Source organism: Dermacentor silvarum, unplaced genomic scaffold (genome assembly GCF_013339745.2).
Source record: "Dermacentor silvarum isolate Dsil-2018 unplaced genomic scaffold, BIME_Dsil_1.4 Seq154, whole genome shotgun sequence".
Classification (NCBI taxonomy): Eukaryota; Metazoa; Arthropoda; class Arachnida; order Ixodida; family Ixodidae; genus Dermacentor; species Dermacentor silvarum.
Window position 1 is genome coordinate 33,660 of NW_023605774.1, and position 26,342 is coordinate 60,001.

Genomic DNA, 26,342 nt, shown 5'->3' on the forward strand with positions numbered 1-26,342 from the left:
CGAAAGCCGGAACCGGAAGCCGGCTTCCGCTTCCGGTTCCGGTTTCGGAAGCCAGCTTCCGGCTTCCGGAGAACGCTTTCGGCGTTTTGCCCGAATGTTCCCCCGGTGCTTCGCCCACTCATCATCATTCACTTCGCGGATATGCGGTGTTGAGAAGAGGGCTCGAGCCGCTGCCACGAAACGGCAGCGGCGACAGGCCGAACTTCGGGCTCGCGAAGCCGAACGGAAATGTCAACGCCGCCGAGAAGCTGCTACTGATGCAACGAGGGCCCGCCTAATGGGAACTTGAGTCGACACCATGGCTGATTCGCATACTACGCAGGGTTCCCCTACGGGAAGATGCTGTAATTTTTTTATTGCGATAGCAATTATATGGACACTCAAAAGCAGATTTCTGCCGTCGGCGTCGCCGTCGCCGTCACCGTGAGGTTCCGTATGACGTGAATGTAGATGAAATCGTCGCCGCGCGCCGAACGCTGTATGTGCGAGTGAAAGGGCGCGAGGGACGCGCGCTTTCACGGGGAGTGAACGCACGGCGGAGAACAAACGCGCGTTCTGCTCTGTGCTCCCTTAAGGGCTGCAGAAGTAGGCGTCTCTTTCCTCCTCTACAATCACCATATATGTAGAGCAAACGTGCCTTCTTCCGACGCACGAAAGGCCGTGGGGGGGAGGGGGAGGGAAAGGAGGCGACGTTTAGCTGCGACACCAAGTGCCTATTTATATCAGAGGCTCCGGCAACAGTCACCAACGCAGCACGCATTTTGAGCGAACGCGGGCAAAACGTCGACGGCGTCGACAACAGTTCTGCGTGTTGCCGGTGCTGCTGCATGTCCAAGTTTATACAGCTGATAAAGCTGCTATCATTACTCCGTATAGCTCTCTTCAAATTTGCTATCGCAATTGATGCTTCACCTTTCAGGTGAAACTGCGACAACTTTTTTTTTCGTCGGTGAAATTAAGTAAAATAGTGTTTTGAAATAATACTTTATCCATTTAAACTGTGTATTTCTTTTTCTCTTAAGCAGAACTATTTTATGTGGATTAATTGTATAGATGGCGTCTTCGTAATTAACATGTGTCAGGTGTTAGATTATACAAGAAAGAACGCATTTTTGAGTTATTTCATGAGTTATATGATTAAAATGAAACGGGTAATAGCTTGCCCTTCAAATCTAGTTCTCACCCTCGCAAAGGAGTCTAACTGAGCTAACTTACAGCTACGGTTACAGCTTTAGTGACAACCACACAATTAGGACATATAATTGCCGAATGCAACCAGTCAGTTGCGAAGAGCACTTATGAGCAAAAAGTTTCGTGTATTCGTCTCCAGAAGATCTAGCCCGAGCACTGCGCCAAGGAGATCCCAAGCAAGAGCAAAGATTATTGAGGGAAAATGTAACTGGCAAAAAAAGTTGACATGCTTGGCAGTACCGTCGTGTACGACAGAACGCTGAGTGACAAGAAACGTCTGGTCTTACACTAGTGTATACCTGTACAATCGAATCAAATCAATCTCAATTTGCCTTGAATATAACGGCGAGGTACAATCTAAAAGTTTTCTGTAGAACTGTAGTAGACTGTTCTGCCTTTTTACAGATTTGTCCTTTCCTCTGGTGAACACTACAATATAATGCTCACGGATCATAAAAACGAATTTTTCGACTATTTCTATATAGACTGCCTATGTTGATAAATATAATTTACTACAAGTACACGTAGTAAGGCTTATTTCGTGCACTTTAGACCCCTAAGCGGGTTGTTACTGAAAAGTATACAGATGATAGTGAGTGAAAAGTGTAAAAGCATAAGCCAAAAAGCTGTGTGGGAAAATTCTATAAGCATCAAGTAAAACCCATTTAGCTTCACCGTTGGAACAAATTTTCGTGAAGAGGGTAAGCAGTACTAACGGAAGCAGAGTAAACATCTTGCAGCACGCTAAGCTGCAAAAGGTGATTTTAAATCGTAAAATACAAAAGAAATAAACAGAGACTCTCTCTTTCTTTGATGATATGTCATCTAACGAAATATTACGTATTTTGTTTGATACATTGAGCTGTATCATTACATCAAATTAGTTATGCATCTATGCGGCAAACATTCGTCTCTTTTGTTTAGGGGGAAGGGGGGTGGGGGCAAAGTTTTCGAAGCTATAGCCCAGCTGAGGCCGTGGTGCCGTGTGCATTCGTTGGGGCGATGCATATATATATATATATATATATATATATTTATATATATATATATATATATATATATATATATATATAGTAACTGGATTTTTCAATGCTGCGCTTTCGCTGGCGTGGCGTCCCCGTGCCGAGCGCGCTCGCGCGTCAGCGCTACGTCGGTAAAGTGGCCTTTAGAAAACTGCGCGCCGACCCCGAGTATCGTCCCGTTACGCGAGGTCGGCTAAGTTTGGCTAAGAACCAGCCAAGCCAAGTTAAGCAAAGGAAAGCAAAGTTAAAGCTAAGGAAGGGCCACCAGCTTCGTGGTTTGCCCAGTCTTCGCACCACTTAGTGTGAAGCTGCCCCTAATTTTTTTTATTGGCTTAAAACTGCAAGTGTGATAGGCAGAGTTGTAGAGCCCGTAAGAAACCACCTAATAAATTGTTTACGCGATATGTCTCACATAGGTTTCTTTTTCGCGTGCCAAAGAAAACTCGCGAAATACGAAAAAAAAAAAAAAAAAAAACAGGTGATGGGGCAATCGCGTGCCTGCTATTAGTCATGTTTTAGCAGAGCGTTGCTTACACGCTCCGCACCGTATACAGATTTCACGCGCACTGGTGGCTGCCCAAAATGCATTCATTTCGTTTATCCAACAAGCGCGTCTGCACGAGTCGCCAGTGACGTGCTCTCAGCTTGGCTGTAAAACGATAACAGAAGCAACTAGATGCACCCTGACGTCATGCTCAATCGGGTTCGTAGCAAAACGTGGACAGCGTTCTAGGCTCCACTGCCGCTATGAACGTTGTGCGCAGGCGCAATAGTGTTCCCAGTAGCGTTCTGCTGAGCGGACGTGAGCGGACTGAGCTGAGCGGACCGTAAATGATGTGCTAAAACTGTCTATTGTGCTGGGCTCAAGCGTGCAATGGGTGAACAAGCAAGAAGTGACCACGGGAAAGTGACACGGTGCTATGCCGGTTCTAGGCATCTGAGCCAGCCGCTCTTGTCGCCTAATGGCGCAAATGCATGCTACTGGCCGAGCGCTACCGAAGAGATACAGCGGCGATAAATCCAAAGTCAGGCTGTATAACAATTTCTTTGCCTTCGGTTTGTTTATGGTCCCTTCACTTCCAAGTGGGTTCACTACCGAATGTCTATACACAGCAGCCAACAATAAAGTACCAGGCCAGAAGTCCCCAATGTCTATATAAACAGTCATAGGGTCGACAGAAAAGCGTCTATAGTTTGTAAAATTTTTCGATGGCTGCCGCGGTGCCCCGCTAAGAAAGCAGCCGCTCTACTCCAAATACCGACTCCATCAGCCATGATCACCGACACATAACTGATCACCGACGCATAACTCCACGCTTCCTTCAGCTGGCTATTCAGCTGCTGCAACTGGTACGACACGCGCACAGCTCTCCGTTCAAGGGCGCTCCTTCAGAGCAAACACGCAGATTGTGCGCCTCTCCGGCGATCAAATCAAACACTAGGCTCGCCGCGAGGTCACCTCGGGCGACCCTAGTGGACAGTTGCGACATTAGCGCCAGGCATCGCAGCGGCATACCACGGGTTAACGAAAAGAGCAAGACGTTGTGTTGACTCCCTTGTCATGACGATTCTCGGATTACTAGACGGCGCTCGATCGAGGGACGTGCTCGTCGGTGGCATTCTACTAGCACTCCTGTTGGCCGGGACAAGCGATGCCAACGAAGGCTGCGGCAACACACCAGGTAATGACGCGGCGCGCGGATTTTTTCTGCTAACTGGAGCACTCGGTCTTCACTCGATATAAACCGTGCACATCGCCAAAGAAAGAATTGAAAAAAAAAGGAAACTTTCACGCTTCGGGGCGAATATGCAAACCTTGTTCCAATAGTGTGACATTACGAAACACTGTAGCTCCCTTCGTCGCTTGTGCGCGTGTTATTTTTTTATGTTGCTTGCGATATCCTCATGTGAGGCTCGCAAGGCTGTACTGAAACTCTTGTCAACCGTGGGACTACACCCTCGCCCGTAATGCTCGGCCCACTCTGCGTGTGATGTGACGTGTTATGGTTTGCGTGTTTGTCCTCTGTTAATGGCGCGCAATTTTCCTGGGCAGGCCATGTAATTGGCGCGCACCTTCCGCCACGACGTGCAAGACAATTACAACAACAAGAGTAGCTGCAGCAGCAGAAAATTCGAAGGAAGAGGTAAAGAAAGCTTCGCTTTAAAATCGTATCCTTATACACCCGTAACACCGGTGTAATTGGAGAGAGAGGCCTTCGTCCTGCAGTGGACATAAATATAGGCTGATGATGATGATGATGACACCGGTAACTCCCCGTGGTGGCTTGACTAGGCATGTTGCTGCGGAGCACGAGGCCGCGGTTTCGTTTTGCCAGCCGCGGCCGCCGGAATCCGATGGGATGGAATGCGAAAACGACTTGTGTACCACGCTTTCCGTACGTGGTCGAAATTGATCCGGATCAAGTCCTTCAGTGAACCATTCTTATAAAGCCAATCTTCAGAATGTTTCCCATTGTTTTACAGTTACGGAGTTGTAAGCCGCTTGTTTTTTTTTTTCTAATTTGATTATTTCAGCAATTTTTGTTGTTGTGCTAGCTAGACCAGCGGGAGTTTTTGTGCTAGCCAGACCAGACTGCCTACGAAGAAGTGAGTTCGGAAGGCGCTGGCATGCGAAACATGTGAACTGTCTTGAGCGCCACCACTGCGCGGCTTAATCAAGAAGGTTGTAAAAACATTTACGGCCTCCTTGGGCTTCCCCCCGAGCAACGTCTGGGCAGTGGGAGGCGATCCTCCGTCTCTCCGAGCCTCAGGCCTGGCTGGCCCTGATTCGGCGAGCACGAGCGGTGGCTGCAGCGATTGGGGCCCTGGACTAAGGGTCCCAACCACATCAATCCCTTCACTTCACAATAAAGTTTCTTTCTTCTTATTCTACTTGGGCTTAATGCTATTATAGTCGCCAGCTTATTGAATGTTATTCACCCTGGACCCGATGTTTGAACAGATCTTCACATAATACGGCCGCAGAATTTCGCGTCATTTTCGTCGCTTGCTTATAGAGGACGCAGTGGACCCATGCGTCACGATCAAAGCACTAAATGACAAAGCTAAAGTTGTCCACCGACACGCCTATCAAAATAATTATTTAGGCTATACCTGCAGTTAAACCTACAGCAACCGCCGAGGTTTCATATGAAGTTTCGGGAAGGCTTATCGTCTGTATGAGTCTCGAGAAAAGCTACCCTTTCACCACGGTATCTTGAGCGTGTTCGATGCCTCCTGTTTCATTGGAAGTACAGAGCGAAGAATCAGTGCGTCCCGTCATTCAATAATAATAATAATAATAATAATAATAATAATAATAATAATAATAATAATAATAATAATAATAATAATAATAATAATAATAATCAGCCTATGTTTATGTCCACTTCAGGATGAACGGGGTCTCCTGTGATCTCCAATTACCCGTCTCGCGTTAGCTGATTCTAACTGGCGCCTGCAAATTTCCTAACTATGCAGGTGTATAGGCAGATCCTGACCTTATCCAATAGAGAGGCTTCCTCTCGACAAAAACCGTCTGGTTACGCAAGCGCCTGTCGCGAACTCCTAGCGGCAGAAAGCGAGCTCGGATGTCAGGTTTTGTGACTTGATTGCGCTTTGGTACTTTGATTGTATAAGGGATGTCAGAGACCTGCGTATGCAAGACCATTAGCTTCGTCATTTCCAACAATTCCAATACGACACGGTATCCACTGAAACTTCAATGTATACCGTCAGTGGACATATATACATATATATATATATATATATATATATATATATATATATATATATTGTTAACCATGACCATGTAAAACCAACATACATTGAAGCCAAGGAAAGCATCGAGGTAATTAGCAGTTAACTACACTACGCTACTACGGCGACGGCTGTTAATCCGTTCACTAACTTGGGTATATATGTTTCAATAGATATATAGCCCTACGAGTGTGAGCCACCACTCGAGGCCATTGAAGGCGGATGTGGAACATGCTTTTTTGCCCAATGGCATCACGTAACACGTAAAGTAGGAATATATATATATATATATATATATATATATATATATATATATATATCATAAGAAGCCAACAAACAATAACACCAAGGACAACATAGGAGAAATCACTTGTACTTACTCATTCAATTAAAGAAAATTATAAATTAACAGAAATTAAAGTGGATGAAAAAACAACTGTCCGCAGATGGGGAACGAACCCACTTCTACGCAATGAGCTAGCTCTCACCATTGAGCTACCGCGGAGCCGTTTTCCCATCCACTTTCTGGGGTATTTATGTTTTACAACTAGAACTCGCCCTGGGAGTGTTAGCCAGCGCCACCACTCACATACCTAGAGGCGGATGTGGAACACCCTTTCTGCCGCAGGCGTCACGAGCACGTGATCTTTTTGGGTGATGGCAACTGGTCAATAAACCCACATATGCTACCTGAAGGCATCAATGTTGCCGGATTCGAGCCCTCGTTATGTAATGTTTCCTCGGTTCCCTTTCTTCTCGTTCATATATATATATATATATATATATATATATATATATATATATATATATATATGTGTGTGTCCACTGAAGGACGAAGGCCTCTCCCTGTGATCGCCAGTTACCCCTGTCTTGCGCTAGCTGATTGCAACTTGCACTTGCAAATTTCCTAACTTCATCACTCCACCCTATAGTTTTCTGTCGTCCCCGACTGCGCTTACCTGCTCTTGGTATCCATTCTGTAACTGTAATGGTCCACCGGTTATCCATCCTACGCATCACATGGCCTGCCCAGTCCCATTTTTTTCTTATGTCAACTAGAATATCGGCAATCCCCGTTTGCCCTCTGATCCACATCGCTCTCTTCCTGTCTCTTAACGTTAGGCCTAACATTTTCGTTCCATCGCTCTTTGTGCGGTCTTTAACTTGTTCTCGAGCTTCTTTATTAACCTCCAAGTTTCTGCCACATATGTACGCACCGGTAGAATGCAATGATTGTACACTTTTCTTTTCAACGGCAGTGATAAGCTCCCAGTCAGGATTTGATGATGCCTGCCGTATGTAATCCAACCCAATTTTATTCTTCTGTGAGTTTCCTTCTCACGATCAGGGTCCCCTTGAGTAACTGACCTAGACAAACGTACTCCTTTACAGACCCAAGAGGCTAACTGCCGATCCTGAATTCTTGTTCCCTTGCCAGGCTATTGAACATTATCTTAGTCTTCTGCATAATAATCTACAACCCCATGCACTCTTACACTTTCTCGGTTAAGGTTCTCAATCATTTGTTGTAATTCATCTCCATTGTTGCTGAATAGGTCTATGTATACCAATAGTCGGGTACAACTTAAGAAGACAGGAGAGACCCCGCCCATATGACCGAAGCGCGGCAGCCGGCTGCCTCGGCGACTAAATAAACAGCCAAAATAAATAAAGCGCCAAGTCGCTGACGCGACTTGGCGCAGCTCGAAGATCGAGTCAAGAGAGAGCGCCCATTGGTGGAGGCTCGTGTGCATCCGATTTTGAGAGGCAAATACCGCTGCATTATAAAGTTGTACCCGACTATAGTCCCTAGAAAGGAGGTTATATACTGAACCTATATAACTTACGCAACCTCTTTGAGTAGTAGCAACATCTTGCGACGCTCTGTCAAACCACGACTTGTTTGAAATGTTTTTATTTTACATGGGTATTCTCGCTGAAGGAGAGAAAAAAAAAATGTGCATGCTAACGATTGTGTCACCGCACAAGCTTTACACCTGCCGCTAAATATAACGTGATATAACAAGTACATTAATACAGCAATAGCTGCATATCAACTCTGGTTAATGTCTGCGCCACGAGATGGTGCCACCAACGCGGTTGCTCATGTGTACGTTTGCGGAAGCAAAAACGCTATCGGTCGGTTGAACACCCTGAGGACCTACGTAACCGCACTGATGGAAAATGAGCTTTATAAGCTCCAATGCCAAAATTCAAGACAAATGCAATTGAGATGGCGATTTTCTCTTTGCATCCATATTTATTACAGATTTGGTCACTGAGCGCTTTCTCTTATCCATTGCGCATACAAGTCACAGTTCCCTCGTGGCTCAAGACGATCGAATACGTGTTTTTGAATCCATGTTAATTACCTGCCTGCGCAGATGACAGCCAAATGATGTCTGTTCTGAAGCAAGCGGCCGACATGTTCATGCCCTGCATAGAAGGCCTCTACCACACGCCCATTCATGGCAGCATTCTTGAGGAGGTGAGCCCATATTGGAAAGTTATTCACGCATGACAGCACTCGGGATGAGACAGTATGCCTGGTGTTCCAGCAAAGGCTGTAAATTATTACAATATTTTTTTTTCACATTGGAGACAAATACGTCTCCTCAGTCACGCATAATTAGTGCCAGCAAGTGTATCAAAATTTAACTACAATCTCGTTATTGTTATATCAGGACACATTTCACAAGTGCCCAATTGAAATCGACCGGTGCTCAAATCACGACCCCAATTAGTACGAATTATGACGTACCACCAGTTCCAACATATTTATCCCAAAATATTCGAAGCAATTAGCCGGTGTTCCACGTAGCTTTCTGCCGCAGTGATTGAGGAAGAATTTCTGGGGAGAAAAAAATAATATTAAATGAAGAGGTTTAACGTCCCAAGACTGCATAGTGGATTGTGAGGGATGCTATAGTGTAGTGGAAGGCTCCGGATTAATTTTGACAGCATGAGGTGTTTACCATGCACACTATAAGCACGGTACACGAGCATTTTTTGCATTCCGCTACCATCGAAATGCAGCCGCTAAAAATTACATGTGGGGTCTCACACGGGCTCTTGGGACAAAGGAACGACAACACAGTTGTGGAAACAATAAAAAGGGCATTTATTGCACCTTTCATACACTAATGCGTGCCAGCCGAATTACTACTCATACAACATTCACATGGGCGCGCGAGAAATCGAGGACGTCCGACTCACCGCGACCGCGGATACCGAGCGAATATGTTCGCTCGCATGCTAGACACCAACGCCTAGTCGTTCACGTGTGCGGTCAGGCGAACGGTGGCGCGTTCTAACGATCCGTGTTCGTCCATTCCGTTGTCCTGCTCCTAGCCTCGAGAGACGGTCTCGCGAAGCGTGGATCGGCACACGCGCGGAACGTCCACATCGCTCACCGACGTCAATTTAAAGAGGAAGCGCCTTCTTCCTTTTGTGCCCAAGTAACTCCGCCGTTAGGTGGCGTTAGCAGCGCAACACTCGCGCCATCTCTCGCAATACGCCGCAACCACACCGACCTCCGCCACGATAAAGCCACGCGACGAAGCCGAATTACAGGAGACGGGAGCCATGCGGGGAAAACAACATCAGGGGACGCGTGAGAGTCGCGCATCCCCACAAACGCCAGTGCGCTTTAGCAGCAACTTTGGAGGCTGATATCCGTCAAACTGGTACGTGCTATATAGTATCCGGGCACAAATAACGCGGATATGCCCTGAGCACTAACTTAGCTTCTTTTCAGAAGTGTGCCCCGAAGTAATAAATTTAAATTGTAAATTCCATTAATTAAACAGTTATTAAGTAACTATCACAGCACTTGTGATGTCGACCAGCGCAAATACGAAGCTGCCGACAAATAACCCCTTCAGTGCAGTTTGTTTAAGAATTGAAACTTTTGCCGAGACACCTTATAAATTGCTTCAGACTTGCCCTCGTTAGGAAAATGGCAAAACAAGATCAAGACTTGGTGAAGCCGTTGTAGCGCAAATAAAGCAAACACAGTGAACCGGAACGGACACCCGCGTTGTGTTGGTGTTTGAGGTTGGGTTTGGTTTGTGTGCGCAATGCACAAACACTGTGCTTGTTTTATTTGCGATGCAGTGATTTCACCAAGTATATCAAACAGCTTGCCCAAAATAAAATTATTTTGACATCAAGACTTCTGTCAACGCCCTCAGAGTTACACAGTAACTTCTTTTTACCAAATAACGTAAATATTAAGAGAGTATAAGAATGGTATTGTGTGCCATCGCAATACAGTAACGATGCACGTGGGTCACTACGCGCGCCGCACTTAAACATTTCACCGTATTTGCGTGAGCTAAGTGCCGACGAGAGTGAGCGCTCAGTGCATTAATTTCTAGACTGATCAAGCTTAACATGTTCTTTAATCAGGAGAGCAACTCAAGTTTACGCAGCGTCACGATATGTTGCGTTAAGGCGATTATGGCAAAAATAAGAAATAAGAATAAAAAATAAACAGACATCAGAGAAGAAGCTAGATAAGTGAGAGGCCTGGAAACGACTATTTGAAATCAGTGAAGGAAGTGCAGTTTCAAAGAGAGCACGTTACTTAACAATAAAAAAGAAACTTAGCGCTCAAGGCTTCAAAGATAGCATATTAAAGTTATATCGAAGGCGATAACGTGATCTCTGCTTTTCCACGCGATTACTGAGCAGTGATTATATCGCTTCATGAGCTCAACAAGGACTGAAAAGGTCCATTTTTCTCCCTGTTTTCAAACGAAAACGTGCTGTTTCATGGTAGTCGTGCTTACTGGGACATTAAAGAGGAAAATTATTTAGGCTGTGTTAGCAAATTATATTAGCAAACAGTATTACCACTACTTCCGATTTTGGCGTCTACGGTGCGCCAAACGTAAGCCAAACGCGGTTGTCCTCAGCGAGCCGCAGTCACGGTGTAAGAAATACTTACACCGTGAGCTGCGGTCTACAACGTAGCGTAGATACCGCTGCCGCCGCGAGGTGCCGCGACGAGTCCACTAGCTAAGCGCTAAACTGGTGTAGTGTTCATCCTTACTGCACCACTGCGAGCAAGAAAAGCAGCAACAGAGAATAGTAGAAATAGTAGTAGTACTAGTAGCAGTAGTAGTAGTCATATTAGTAGTAATTCATGGTAGTGATAGTAGTAGTAATGGTAGTGACAGTAGCAGTAGTAGTAGTCATAGTAGAAGTAGGAGTAGTAGTAGAAGGTCATATAGTCGGAGTAGTTTGAAAAGGATCGAGCAGGAAAAGAAATAGAGTGCGTCTTCAACCTCGTTTCAGATCGTTGCGCGAAGGAGTGCGGGACGGGGCTCCACAGATTGGGAGGGCAAAACCTGCTGTATTAACGCTTGTCGTATTAACGGGAGGCGGTTTTGCAGAAACGCGCACTACAACGACAAGCATGCATGCAAGGCGCGCTGTGCGGACGCCGCCGCGTGTTTTGAAACATGCGCGCGGGCGCGTTCTCCTCGTGTTGTTGCCCCGCGGGCCGCTCTGCGCAACATCCCCATCGTGAAGGTCAAATTAAGCAAAATTAGGCCGGACGCGAGAAGAAGGCTTAGGCAAACGTGCGACTAGACGCCTTTTTCTCTACGCAGTGGCCTTGACCGGCGGCGACGTTTGGCAAAAAGAGTCCCGCACAGCGTCGCGGACCAGAATAAACGCAAAAAAAAAAAAAAAGTGGGTTTTGGCAATGCTGACATATGTCTGTGACCCGCGACACTGCCGTGCGTGCAATTCTCGGCTGTACACGCGTTGCCAAGTTCACCCGAGTAAATCGCATAGCACGCGCTAACTTGTTGTCGTTGTGGGTCTGTCGCTATATACGAGCATCCTTGCAGCGAAAAAAAAAATAAAATAAATAAACAAGTCCGAGGAAAGGCGAAGGATAGCTGCCGTCTTAGAGGCAAGATGAACCGCTTTTCAACAAGCTCGTTTACGAACGCTGTGCTGGCCGGCATCAATGAACAGGCATATATCGCGTAGATCTAAACCATTATGCAGCATTCCCAAAGCTCAGAGGGCTTCCTGTTTGCTACAAGATGCAGTTGTTTACATATGCCGTTCCTACGGACAATTAACCAACACGAATAATTAAGCTATACGATGCATCTACCTCTACAACAAACTTTGTACTGCAGTCGTATTAGGTGAATCACCTTTGTGTGATGTTTCTTTTTGTTTTGTTTTCTTGTTCTTTTTTCGCGTGTTTACATATTATTTGGTTTTGGTCATAAAGGCTCAAATTGTTATCTCTTGCCTTGGCGACTGGACTCATTTTCGGCGCTATTGTGTTTCATCGTTTTATTTCTAGAAATACTAATGATATGATGCATCAATTTATAACTTAATTGTAGCTGATTTCAATGGATATTTCAATGTGTGCTCAATCTTTCAGCAGAAATCATCGCTCAAAGCTTCTGAAAAGTTTTTATCTCAAATTTTAAAGGAGAAATAAAAAAAAGAAACGCGGACAGAAAGAGAGAGACACCGACAAGAACGTTTCTTAAACAAAGACAAGTAAAGAAATTTAATCCCTGTGGTGTTTCCGGAGTGGTGTCCTAGAGATTAGGTATATTATTTTGCTCCTCAGTAGGTATTACAACAAGCGGTCTTAGATGTATTTCCAGTGGACAGGGTTTCCTCAGGGACCCCATGACACGCTCTGTTTACACACTGAAACTACTGCTTTTTACGCGGTCCAAAATTTCACTGCGCTGCCTTTTAAGCCCCGTTTACTCCACCTTTCTCGTACTAAATCTGACGAACTTTTCAGCTCCTCTCTGAAAGCAAGCTGTCCTAGTCAAACATTTTACTGCATGCAGCAGGGCCTGTCCGATAATCTTAAATTTGGCAAAGCAAGACAGTCGGAAAAAAAAAAAAACGCTCACGCAAACATTTATGATGACTACAATTCACTGGTGCTGATGATTCACGTTTGTGTGAACGTGTTCCTTCAAAGTGCGCCGCTTCACCAAAATCATGGATCACCAACTATATAGGCTGTCAGTATACTTGATAACAAGTACTTCTTAATACTTGAAGAATAAGCAAATTTGCACAGGATATATACGAGCAGCATGATATCAAACAGCTATAGCCAAGCTCAGCTTGCGGAAGGTAGGGCTGAAACTGTGTCACAAGCTCTCGATCGTTTGAGATGAAGCTCCGCACGATGGAAATCCTTTACACTGTGCGCGTGCATTGTTGAAGTACCAGCAAACGAAAGCGATCTACACAGGGAAAAAAGTAAAATTCACTGTCGATGTAACTGGAGGGTAAAACTTAAAACAACACGCACTACAAAGCGCGCTGAAATTTATTAATTGTGAGGCATTGATCGTTAAAGCGGCGCGCAAACCTGCAAACTGTGGCACAGTTGCGATTTTCCTCCACGCTTGATTTATCAAACGGTACAAAACTCCCAGATACCTGTTCAGCGCCCTATACCTTGTATTGTGCAGTAAAACGATTAATACGTCTGGTGCTACAGAAATATGCAAATGTTTGCTGCTTGATGTTTAAACTTTCTAGCAGTGTATAGTGTCAGGTAAAATATGCCGTGTTGCTGAACAGCTGGGTGCTTTGTATACTCAAAAGCAACGTTACCATTGCTTCACCCGCCGTGGTTGCTCAGTGGCTATGGTGTTGGGCTGCTGAGCACGAGGTCGCGGGATCGAATCCCGGCCACGGCGGCCGCATTTCGATGGGGGCGAAATGCGAAAACACCCGTGTACTTAGATTTAGGTGCACGTTAAAGAACCCCAGGTGGTCCAAATTTCCGGAGTCCCCCACTACGGCGTGCCTCATAATCAGTACTGGTTTTGGCACGTAAAACCCCATAATTTAATTTTTTTAATTTACCATTGCTTCATCGTGTTTCTATTAAGATGAACATTTGTTGTTGTCTTTGGTGTCACTAAATCACTATTATTGTTGTTGTTATTATTATTATTATTATTATTATTATAACGGTTTAAGTTGTTTTGCGAACCGATGTATGATTTGCATTGCTTTACAATATACTGTTTAAATTTCGACTATACTCTTGGGATTGCCCTGCGCCGGATTGGGTCGCAGACAATTAGGGTGTCGGTCCGGCATTACATGCACAGTAAATTTTTCAGCGAAGTGGATAGCGGCATTCGAAGTTCTGCAGCTTTACTTTGAGCGTTTCCAGCGTTTGGAGCATGCAGTGAACCTCAGTGCAATAACGTTGGCTGCAGTCGCACATTCAGTCAGACAATGTGTGCACAAAAAATTGGTGACTTATTTCACTAAGACTCTCTTATAATTCACGTTAAATTAAGGTCGACTAGGCAGAGGCCGCTTTAGGGGCCGCAGGGGTCGATGAGAATGAAACATTGTTACTGATATATATATATATCTTTTTCATTTCGTCCTAACATACACATGTGGACGTTATACAGAATTTCATGTCCATGGCTGGACGGAGCATACCCAGAGCCGGGTATACTTAATTCTGCAGGAAACACACCTAAAGAACCTTTCGCAAGGAAGGGTGTTTACTATATGACCCTCCCGTGCTATCGTTGAGAATCATTATTACCAGCCTCGGCACTTTCGCTAGAAAAGAAAGAAAGAAAGAAAGAAATCCTGCGCTTGTGTAGTTCAAATCCAGCGCTAATGCAGCTCCACTAACGTGAAACCTGGGGAAGTGCGAAGCGGCGACGCGCCGGTGCTGGAGTAGCGCTGGAGGGAGGAGCAATCGAGTGCTTGTGGTTTGGTGGCGCCCTCTCTTGCGCTGCGCTGGTACCAGTCTGGCGTTTCGGAACCGATTTTAACGAGTATCTGCTAATTAATACGGTAAATGCTTGATTATTGCTGTTTTTTAAATTATTCTTAATCATGTTGGTTTAATTCGAACCGGTATTGATCAATTCTGCACTCGTTTTGACCCTGTTTTGAGCACTTGTTTTTGAGCGTGATCCCGACAGATCACGCCGACAGCCCGGGCCCCCTAAAGTGCTTCGCACTTGAAACGAATCTGTCAAACGTATGCCGCATAAAAATGAGGAGCACTGAAGGTTCCATTCAGGGGCCAATGTTCTGTTGCCCTCGTTTCGAGTTGCGCAAGTTTGGTTCCTCGTATCGCCGGAACAGTCGTGTCCGCTGTCGCGCCGCAGTTGCCACAATGGAGTATTTAACCACTTCTCTTCTCACTCTGCGCGTAGGCCGTTCAAGGTATATGCAGGAACTTCGACAAGTGCAGTGAGGTGAGTGCGCTACGCTGTCATTATGCATGCACACATATATCGTCGAGGTCGCGGGATCGAATCCCGGCCCCGGCGGCCGCATTTCGATGGAGGCGAAATGCAAAAACGCCCGTGTGCTTGCGTTGTAGTGCACGTTAAAGAACCCCAGGTGGTCGAAATTATTCCGGAGCCCTCCACTACGGCGTGCCTCATAATCAGAACTGGTTTTGGCACGTAAAACCCCAGAAAGAAGAAGATATATCGTCGCTTGATACTTTTTTCAAGACATCCGGGCAATTTGATGGCCGATCATAACATATCTACAAGACGCCACTGTAAGAAAGATAGTTTTTGTCATTTCTCAATTTCTGTCACTTTGACATTGCTGCACAAATGTGCACTATGGTGCAATGACTTCCAATTACGATACGTTTATGCTCACCGGTCAGCTGTCTTGAATATATGGCTGCGTGCAGTCTTTTTCAAAAGTAAATGGCCTACCTTCCCTCAGACCGCCAGACTGACTACCTTGGTTGCTTAAAGGTCTCTCTTTTCTTTTTTTTGGTCGGCCACTTGTCTTTCGTTTTTGCATATTTTCTGGCTTACCAGGCTTCCTCTCATGGTTAGCGATTTTTTTTTTTGCATCGTAGAAGCGTCATGGAGCTGGACGATAAATAGGAAATTAAGTTATGCTACATTATTAAATTATGCTGCTAAAACAACAAAACAGACACTACCGCCTTTGTGATCACGCTTCTGTGAAGTGCCTGCTATAGAGTTCGCCATAGCATCATGGATTTTGAGAGTGTCTGCGCCGGCCAAGTTATGTGCTTATCGGTAATGAATAGACCGCATTCTGAAAAAAAAAAGCAAAAATAAAAACTCAACCACGCATGTTTCTAGGGCTTTTTCACAACACTGACTTGCCGGTGCTAAAGTTTTGGCGCAAACTTAAAAAAATATAGAAAGACGGGGCGATGTAGCTAGCCCTAAATTTTCTCCTTTAATAAGTGATATTCTTCTGACAACTGAATGAATCTAGCGTTCCGAAAGAATATCTTACGAGCCCAAGCAACGGGCACATTCACAGCACTCACAAATCCTGTTGAAGAGGATCTCAAAGTCTCGCTCGGGACCATGGATGAAAGAGAGACGTCAGACAGATTTCGATGTGCTATACATTGCTAACTATAGCATACGAGAGACAAATTTTATCGTTGACCTGCGCGCATGCATTTCTCTGAAATACGCGTTTTGAGCAGCCAGAAGCGAAATTGGGCGTAATTTATAGCATATTTTTTAGAGAGAACGACAGTCAAGCTCTGCGTAGAAGGAAATTGAAAGACAATGTTGGCGATGTCTTACTTCGTCTGTCTTTCATTGAACAACTTTGGCGACGGCTTTTTCTGAAAGATCTTATTGTTTATTATTGTTTTGCAATTATCGCTTGAGTACATGATTGCATCAAGTTAGTGAAGCAGTAGACAACGGCGCACAGAGACACGCTACATCTATGTCTGCATAGCTCTGCTTAGAACATGGTGCACAAAATGCGAATTTCTTTCTCTTTTCTGTTTGCAGCTAGGCGAAAGCTGGGGTGCTTGCTTCGTAGAGACGACCGCAGAGTTTTTGGTGAGTGAAGCGAGACCTATCTACACTCCCAATGACTAGAGTAATGAAGAATATTCACGGATATATATATATATATATATACATATATATAATAGGCACGGAGGTTAACCAAGGTCGCGCCCGGTTGGCTGTACTGAACGTATACTGATGAAGAGGCAGTAAATCCATATTCCTCTAGACATGGCACAATTAAAGCGTTAGGGAAAGTGTTGTGTTGGGGGAGCCTGGGGAAGATTTAGCATTTAACACGAGTTCACACCACTTAACATCCGTCTTAGCTGCCCTAAAAAAGAAAATATGGGTCACTTAGTTATCCCTACGTGGATGAATGCGAAAGCATTGCGACCGCCAAAGGTCGTGGGTTCGAGTGCCGTAATGAACTCTAGCTTAATTAAACCTGCCTTACTTAACTTTGCCTTCATTAACTGCATCTTAATTAACTCTGCCTTAATTGACGTCAACTGCCTCCATTGGCTCACTTGGGCCATCTCACTCACTTGGGCTTTTTGGACCATCGTGGTCATGCCAACGCCAGATTTTCCGCCTCACGAGCCATATAATGCTTTCGCATTAAGAAAAATGCTTATGTATACAAACACTGTGCCTTGATCATTTGGGTCAGGTGCTGTCTCACAGCGTTTGGCTGGGGTCTATTCTGCTTCCACACCAAGTGACCATTTCAGCATAAAAAGGTCATGCTGCACGAAGCACACGCAATGTTTTCACCTGTTGCTAATATCAACACGACATTATATACGAGCACGGTCATGCACAGCACGGTGATTTCTATTTTAATTTTTAAGAAAATACAAAACATTGTCAATTACAAATACTGCAGCCATGGCACCGTGGTCAGGAACACCCGGTTCGGTTGCAGGGGGTGCGTGGTATCATCCCCCCCCACCGGACACCCAGTGGTTTACAAGCAGCACCCCAGCCAGGCGTCCGACTTTCCAGGAGTGTGCTGTTTGGGGGAGGTTCGCACAAACAGCTATGCTTGCTGTGCAAGAATAAAGGCAAAAATAAAGCACATCATACAACTCTTAACATTGAACACCGGCGAGAACTCACCGGTTCTTCTAATAGGTAGAGCGGTCTCTCGGTCTGGTGGTCGGCTCCTTATGGGGGTTTTCGCTTCGAAAGGAGGCCCTATGGAGGTTTAAAGCTCAGCGGGAGTCCCTTGTCCAATCGCACACGGCAATCTGGCTCCAGCGGCATGAGCGATGCCGCCGGTAACCTACCGGTAAAATAGGTACAAGCGCATTGCCGGCCAGGTGCTTGATCATTAGGAGTCCTCAACACTTGAGAAGGACATCCACCTGATGGGAAATTGACGGAATGGGACCGGCAAATATACTTTTTTGTTTTTGTAATCTCTTCGGCAGATTTCGAAAAACGGCAGCTCACAATTCATGATTATTGTATTTGCCCGACTCTAGTGCGCGCCTTTATTCGTTACAGTCAAGACATGAAACCGAAACTGCATTCGCAGCCTACATAAAGTAATGGCCTATACCGTCAGAGCCAGCTTCATCACCATTATTACATACCATTATCGTCACAAAATTGCGGTGCAACAAGTGTTCGCTACGGTCGCTAAATTCACTTGCTATGAGCGACGACAACGAGCCACTTTCAGGCTTTAGTTACGAAAGCTCATTTGAAAGAAGTTAGTTTGTACGTTAAGTAAACGGCAACAGAGTCGCGTTATGTTTTTGGCACCCCTGAGAGTTGCATGCGTCGCAGCACCAACCGGAGAGTACGTCACCATACCGTTTGTGATTGTAGTGGAGCGGATAGAGAAATGCTGAATGTCGTACGCGATTGACCGCAATCGAAGCGACATAATGTGGCGACTTCGATGAACATTCATTGTAAATAAATTCCCATTATGCGAAGGTAAAATCTGCATGTTTCATCGTATTTTTCACCGCTAGAATGAATGGCATGCTAGTTTTTTTTTTTTTTATAAGATCGGATGCGCGTGATTCGGGTACAAAGTAAATTGCCTTTTGCTATAAAATTATAAGGTGCGCGTTAGAAATGAGTAAATATATCACTGAATGAAGCAGGGCGATGTATCCTGACTTTTCTTCTGCCTCTCTTAATCCGTCCCGCCGGATAATTCGATAACTTCCATCGGGCCCCCGACAAGGTCGAATTAACAAAAGTTGACTGTACATAGTTTCGAGCGCTAATCACGTCTTTAGGTTTGCTGCCAGCATACTGGGCAGCGAGCTTCTTGCTTGACATATTGGTAACCCTGATCTACAGACAAAATTGGCATCTGCTGTGGTGGCAAAGTGAATGCCGCGTAGGCGCTCTCCACTTATACTACCCTACGTTAGAGAGGTATATACGGTTTCTGAAACACAAGATTATAAATATCGCTGGGGGAAAAAAATTGTACTCACAGTGAACTACTGAACTGTGTTTGCAGCTACGGCGATCATACATTATGTTAAGTGCATTAGCGAGCTGGAACACATGTATTTGATGTAGATGCATCATTTGCACTTGCAAATGATACATCTACTTCAGCTACAGTGTTATTGGAGCTTCTGCTTTCTTCGTTCCTATTTTAATTACAGCAGAATGGCATTGAATACTCCTTGTGGGCATACTGACTTTTTACAGGCAACAGTAAAGGACTTCCCGTATGAGCCAAATACGATGGCACAGAAGAGTGTGGTGAGTGTGGAAATTTTTACATTATGCAACGCATTAGGTTCAAAAGCGACGTGTGCGTAGAAGCAACCATCTGCATATACCAACCAACAGTAGCGCACCCAGGATCTCTGCCAGGGGAGGGAGCAAGCACTTTGCATAATATGCATTTGCCTTGCTTTAGCCAGAGGAATCCAACAGCAAATAAAATGTCTAATAATTATAATAATCACACCATGATGATGACGATGTTTATTTCTTCAGCGTTTTACTTGAAGTAATTTAAGAGTGAACGAATAAATACAAGACAGTGATAGAGTGTTTTTATTAATCAGGAAAATTCAACCTCAAGCCACCTCCTGAATTGTAATGACAATGTGAACAGAGCGCTGAAGGTACACGTTGGACCGGTGGGGCTGTACGCGTGGGGAGAGGTTAACTCGGCCTCAGGGGGGGCTTACAACACCTGAACCTTGTTTTAACACCTTGTTTTAACAAATGTCAGTACCAAAAACGTCCTTCCAACAGCTGCCTGGCACAGATTACTGAACATGTACAGCTAAATATGCAGTATACAAGTTTGGTAACTGCCACAAGCTTTTTAAAAAAAGATTATATTTTGCTTACCATGTGATGATATGGCAGAAAACATAGCAAAGTTCACACGTGTACCTTTAACAATGGGTACCTGCTAAACTATTCGTGCATTTTACAGTTGCTGGCATACCACATTCTCTATTCCAAGCACACACATTTATAAAAGCAATAAGAAGATACTTCCATATTTGAGACCAGCCTTGCTAGAAAAATGACACAAAAACCCCACATTAGTGAACAATAAAACTGGAGCTTTATTCCGTGCACATTACTTAAATACAGGTGCAAAAGCAACTAACATTGAGGCTACAAGTGTGATCACAGTATGTTTATACTAACAGTGTAATGCAGTTATCATTGAGCAGCAGACTAAAAACACACGCTAAAAGAACATGACTAAATGTGCCACATGGTCGTGACTTCAACAATGACTTTCATATTGAAGCACTGCTAAAAGTGCGAGTACCGTTAACGAAAAGAAAAATGCAAACAAAGCAAGAGTGCTTTTTTGCATGTCCTGCTATCACATTAAGGCAAACATTCTGCAACCTTTAGGCAAAATTCTCCATAACACACTAGCAATATAATGCAGCATAATAAAGCTTCAAGCTTGCTTTTAAACGAGGCTGCAATATGAACAAGCCTACCAAGAAACATCCTGCAAGTCTGAACAAACACATTGTTTTTCATGTGCTCATGCCACTTTCTGGAATGTAGTGTGTATCAAAGTCTGTATGCAAGCAGTTCATGTAGGTGCCACTGAATTCAGTGGCTGGCTGATTCGAATTCAGCCCCTGATCCACACATTGAGCATACGTTGGGCCCCTAGGCACATTGCAACAATGCGTGCTTTCCACGCAACATAATGTGTTCTCAAGTGCACTGCATTTATGTTTTCAGGCCAGAGTTTACGCTAAACAGAACAGATATCCTCTCAGCCTTGTAGATTCACCTATCTGTGAATAGTCTACAACTTGAGCTTCAAAGAAAACGGTTGCACCCAATGCACATTCACCGATTGGTTTTGCAGCTCTGTGTCAAGCCCCGTACTCGAATAGGAACACACACAAGGCATGTTTTCATTAGATTCCATAAGTGTTTTTAATCCTGGTCTGATCGTACATGTGGGCTAACCTACAGACTTTTGCTATAAGTTGAAGTTGCTATACTGAAGCCAGTATCTGCCATGTTTGTTTCTGGCAGCAGTTGCTGCCATCCCACCTTCTTTCTATTGCGTGGTTGCATGCAGTTTTCATTAACTCTAACGACTACGAGTTCCTGATGTGTTTACTTGCTGAAAAAATGTCTTTTATGAAGACGTCAGCTTCCGCAACGTGTTTGTATAGGCCCATTCGGTACAGCAACGATGACACATCAGTGCCTGGAAAGCTAGCTTTGCAAGCACTATTGAAGAAATTCTTATTTCTAGGTGCGTGTGAATAGCCGGAACTTTTGACTAAAGAATCAATACTTGATTGTATTGTGTGCAATCAAACACTAATTGAGTGTAGTGTGTGTGATCAAACACAAAACTAGAGCAAAGCTACGATAAACTTAATCCAGGCTGCAATGGTCGATGTAAAACAGGAGAAGTTATGTGGTGGACCACACTACATCGTTCAGGGAGCCATACTTTTCCTTTCAAACTGCAATCATGTGCACTCTCTGAGGAGTACTGGGCATGCGAAAAAAACTGCTTATCTATTACTAATGCTCCGTTTGTGCATTTAGTAAAAGTGCTTTGTAACATACAATGTAATGACATCTGGCAACATTGTGAATATACTAGGATGTGAACATCAGTGTCGACTTGTCCATTTATTCGTCTGTAGCAGCACTGAACATCTAAAATGCACACATTGAATTATGTTAAGGGTGAAAACAGCTCTCCTTTATTTGAAAAATATTCTAAAAGTATTCCAATATTGAATTAAATTCACTTCTGCCATACTTGATTTGGTCAAAATAATTGCTATTCACACACCCCTACGTATTTCAAACACCGACCTTTCAGCAGCTACTTTTTTTGTAGTGTCGTTGATTGCTTGCCATTTTATAGAATAACAGTTCACAGTGACAACAAGCTCACACCTAATGCCAGCTGCTGTATTACAGAGATAATGCAAGCATTTCTGATGGGCCAATATGATCAGATACAATAGTGCAACATTTTATGCAAGCCAATCCAAACACCTCGAGGTCTCTTCACATAAAGGGTGTGGAAAAATGGCACACCAGTAAGCGAATAACAAATAGCAAGACGCATAAGTAAAAGAATTTAATCTACGAAATTTTGTTCTGTCGGAGTAATTCCTAATGTCAAACTTTGTAGACATACATGTCAACATTATTAAAAAATCTATGCCGAACAGGCCTTGAAGTTCCACAAGGATGCAGGACGTACTGCTGGTAGTGTATTCTTGGAACATTTTTCAACGAATACAGTAACACATGTAGTCTGAGTACCCTAACATAATGTAAACCAGCAAGTACAGGCACAGATGGAAGTGGCCACATGCGCAATGAAACAGAACACACAAGGACGCCAGCACCCTTGTCATCGCTTTTCCTCACTCTGCTTTTCATTCATTGCTCATTTTTAACCTTGCAAAAGCGATATCATAATGACTAGCCCAAATAGTGTCCTACCTAGATAATCACAGTGCCTATCGCGTACAAATGAAGCTGTTAAGCCTACCACTGGCCAAATGATATCGAAGTAAACTTGGCGGAACAATTGACTTAAATTTCACGCCCTAAATCTACACCTCAGCAATCAGGGGCACTATGGCAGGGGGCTCCAGGTCAATTTCAGCCAGCACGTGCAGTTGTATAGACCAGTTTTAAACAACCACTTCAAAAGTCAATAGACCGATATTCTAGTGACTCAGCAGCCAAGTAGATGTGGACTGACCCAATGTCATGAAGAATGTGCAGAGACATTTCACAAGAAACTCAATATGAATTGTGCAATAGCTTAAAAAACATTCGGCAAAAATAAAATAAAAATAAACAAAAAAACAAACAAACAATGAAAGTAAGAATGATGCTGCCACAAGTGCTTGGTGCCAGATTGTGAAACATAGCCAAAGCAAAACTCCACTGAGTTCGACAGAGTTTAAGAATCTTGAAGGCCAGTGACTTGACAGAATTTAGAAAATGCCCCATATGAAACAGGCATTGAAGTGCACCATATCTGCACAAGGGTGCGTTTATATTATTTTGGCCCCTTTTAGAACGTGGCAGTGGCAACTAAAAATTGAAACTGTAACCTTGCGTTCAGCAGCACATTGTTGTAGCACCAGAGCCTTCACGGCAGGTTGGAATCATCTTGTCGATTTCTAAAAAAGGTGAATGATGACAGTGATTTTAACAATGGAATGAAATTGTAAAATGAATGGAACGGTGCAGGTTAATCACTCAATACCTGTCAGACAGCTGTAAGATTGAAACTGATGTGGCCTTAAAACTAGCATACCCACGTCCTCTAGTGCTAGTCAAAAGCATTCACATCTGGATCATCATCCCAATGAATGCAGTTCTAAAAGTGACTGTCCAGACTGGCCCTTAACCATAAAATCTCATTACTTTGTATCTCACACGATCAGTTGAAAAACGTCACATTATCAGCTTGTCAAATTATAAAATATTCAGTACAATCCTACTGAGAAAATGGTACAGAGCTCAGATCAGCTCACAGCAATGTGCAAGTGTTTGGCTAATAGAACCATCAATATCATCTGCTGAAAAAACTGGTGCACCAGGCAAACATACGAGCATGTGCCACAAAAATCTTAAACTCTTTGTTGGGCCGCATCCATTTTAAAGAAGGACATGAATAGCCGTGCTGGCTCATGATGGCACAATCGTGATGTTTGGGTCGAAGGTTACACCAACATAACTAATGTTACAGTTCAGAAAGCTTGTAAATCCTGTGCCATCCGTTTGTACATGCACCCAGAATTCAGCCACCATAAAAATAAGTCACCACTATTCATGCTCTTCCTAAAGCCTGTTTTACGGGCTGTGATTTCACAATGTAAATTGTTCGTTGTTGAGTGGCTTCCCATTGCATCAGCAATGTTCTGATCGGGCAACATCACAATGGTGTCGATTGCAATGTTGACGCACACCTCCCATGCTCTCTTCATTGCTGAAGCACCCCACATGGCATGTGTGGTGTACTTACCAATGCTGAGTTAACCAATGTGGTCTCGAACTGGTCTCAAATTATGTCTACTTTTACACCATAGTATGTGTATATGTATGGTATGTATGTGCACCCGTGTATATATTTGATGGGACCATTCCATGTGTACGAATGATTCAAAGTAAAGAAAATTTAATGAGCCCCAAATTGCTGAGTTTTCACTGTAACTTTGAGTTTGTGAAGCGTTCAGTTTAAGCGCTGACCACAAAAACAAAGTAGACAAATATACCTGCCAACAAAAACAAACCAGACAAATATAAGGCTCGAGAAAGCCGGCTAATGGTTCCCCGCCTGTCCTCTCTCTTTATAACACAGCTGAACAACAACAACAATAACAAAAAAGTATGCCCACTGTTGCAAGTACAATTACATTAAAGCAGCCGAACCACAGGCCTCTGAAGGACAGGCGTAAGCAAAACAACATGAAAACGTGAGAAGAATTTTCAGTGAGCCAAGAAGCTTCTGTGCTTTCAATATTTCAATGCAGCTCATTATGAACCTTCAATGAAAAGCTGTGCTAGAAGAAGCCACACCCTCTTACTAATACGGGGCAAGGACTATCTCTGCTAGATGTGTACTGGTGACTATCTGTCAATGTCTGAATGTCTGTCCTCCATTCTCACTTCTGCCACTACATACAATCTCAATAGCTCAATACTATCCGTTCAATGGTCACTATCTCTCCCCAACAAGATTTATATGCTCACTTGACCACATGTTACGCATTGTGCATGTGAAGACTGTGTCCCCTGTCAATCAACAGCAACACACTGTTCCTGTTGAAAGAATAAACAAAGAAAGGAACAAGGACTTAGAGCCAACACAGAAATCTCTTTGCATACACCTAAAGAGGTGAGACCATGATGCAACAACTCTCAATTTCTGAGGCCACTTAGCACTCCTGTCATGTATAAGACATAGACGCATCGAGTCAACAGATGTAAGCTGATGCCAGACAATATGATATCCCCTAAACTTCATAAGCACAACAATAGGCATGGTTGCTTGGTGCGAAAAGCTGTTTGTGAAAAGGAGCACTGATCCAATCACCACCTTTCTGTGTTTAGTTAACACTGTGCTTCACTTATAAGTAAGCAAGGACCTTTGTTTTGATGATATCCAAGTGCACACCTGGAGAAAATGCTCCGCGAGGACCACTTATTTCAACCAATATGAGATACCTTGTCTTTGCAATATGTAAGATGTATTTTTCAGTTGCTGAAGCAACTGTGCCCCCATATGTGTTTTCTGTGCTACTCTATAGCTAGTTTTTCTTTTCCCAATTGGCAAACACAACAAGGTTGTTAGATAGACACAAAAAATGTGCTGAAGTCATAGGAATGGGGTTGCCCATCCTTTCTGGCAGCAATAAACCAGCACATGGCTTGAACTTTTAGAAACCTTACGGACATGTAATAGTTATGCACTAAGGTGTAGGAGTCCTTGCAATTGCATGGCACCACATTGTCTTGAAACAGCACAGACGGCAATTCACAGGATAAACAGAGGGCCGCAGCGGGCCATCACTTTTAGGAATACTTTCACTTCTGCAAGATAGAATGGTGTACAGAAGTGAAAGATCTACGTTGACGTTCAAAGGTTTCTGTTGTACTTGTTGCACGTGAGAACTAGACAATGTGAAAAAACTAAATGCTCTATCAATGCAACTGTGATTGAAGAGACTTGTGATAGGAAGTTCATGCCTCTCTTTCATACGGAGCTGCTAGTGCACATGCACCATATGATCAATTGTTGCTGCAAGTGCATGTTGGTGAACTTGCGCTAGCAAGGTGCAGATACTCAGGGCCTTGGTTAAACCCGTGTTCAATGAGGCACAATATTGTGGTGCCACCTAGCATGCACTTGGTGAATCACGGCTGTTGCCTCCGAGATTTTGGTGCACACCATTTTTGTGTCTTTTTCTACATGCCTTTTTTCTTGCGTGATCAGACAGATGACACGCAGGAGGTTTCAGACACGGTGATACAAACTAGTGCAAACAGCAAGTATAACTTTCTATTCGATATA

General features: G+C 44.0%; 1 protein-coding gene and 1 long non-coding RNA gene across 2 annotated transcripts; one reads left to right on the forward strand and one right to left on the reverse strand.

Moving 5' to 3' along the window:
- Nucleotides 1-3,726: 3,726 nt before the first annotated feature.
- Nucleotides 3,727-19,591, forward strand: LOC119434670 (uncharacterized). Its single transcript, XM_037701764.2, has 5 exons — nucleotides 3,727-3,895; nucleotides 8,357-8,460; nucleotides 15,188-15,229; nucleotides 16,790-16,840; nucleotides 19,478-19,591. The coding sequence occupies exons 1-5, from the start codon at nucleotides 3,775-3,777 to the stop codon at nucleotides 19,589-19,591; spliced, it is 432 nt and encodes a 143-aa protein (XP_037557692.1). The 5' UTR covers nucleotides 3,727-3,774.
- A 743-nt stretch (nucleotides 19,592-20,334) lies between these two features.
- On the reverse strand, nucleotides 20,335-26,336 carry LOC125941735 (uncharacterized). Its single transcript, XR_007464576.1, has 2 exons — nucleotides 24,544-26,336; nucleotides 20,335-24,512 (listed from the first exon to the last, which is right to left on the reverse strand). It is a non-coding gene; the product is annotated as an uncharacterized LOC125941735 (long non-coding RNA).
- Between the last annotated feature and the right edge of the window lie 6 nt (nucleotides 26,337-26,342).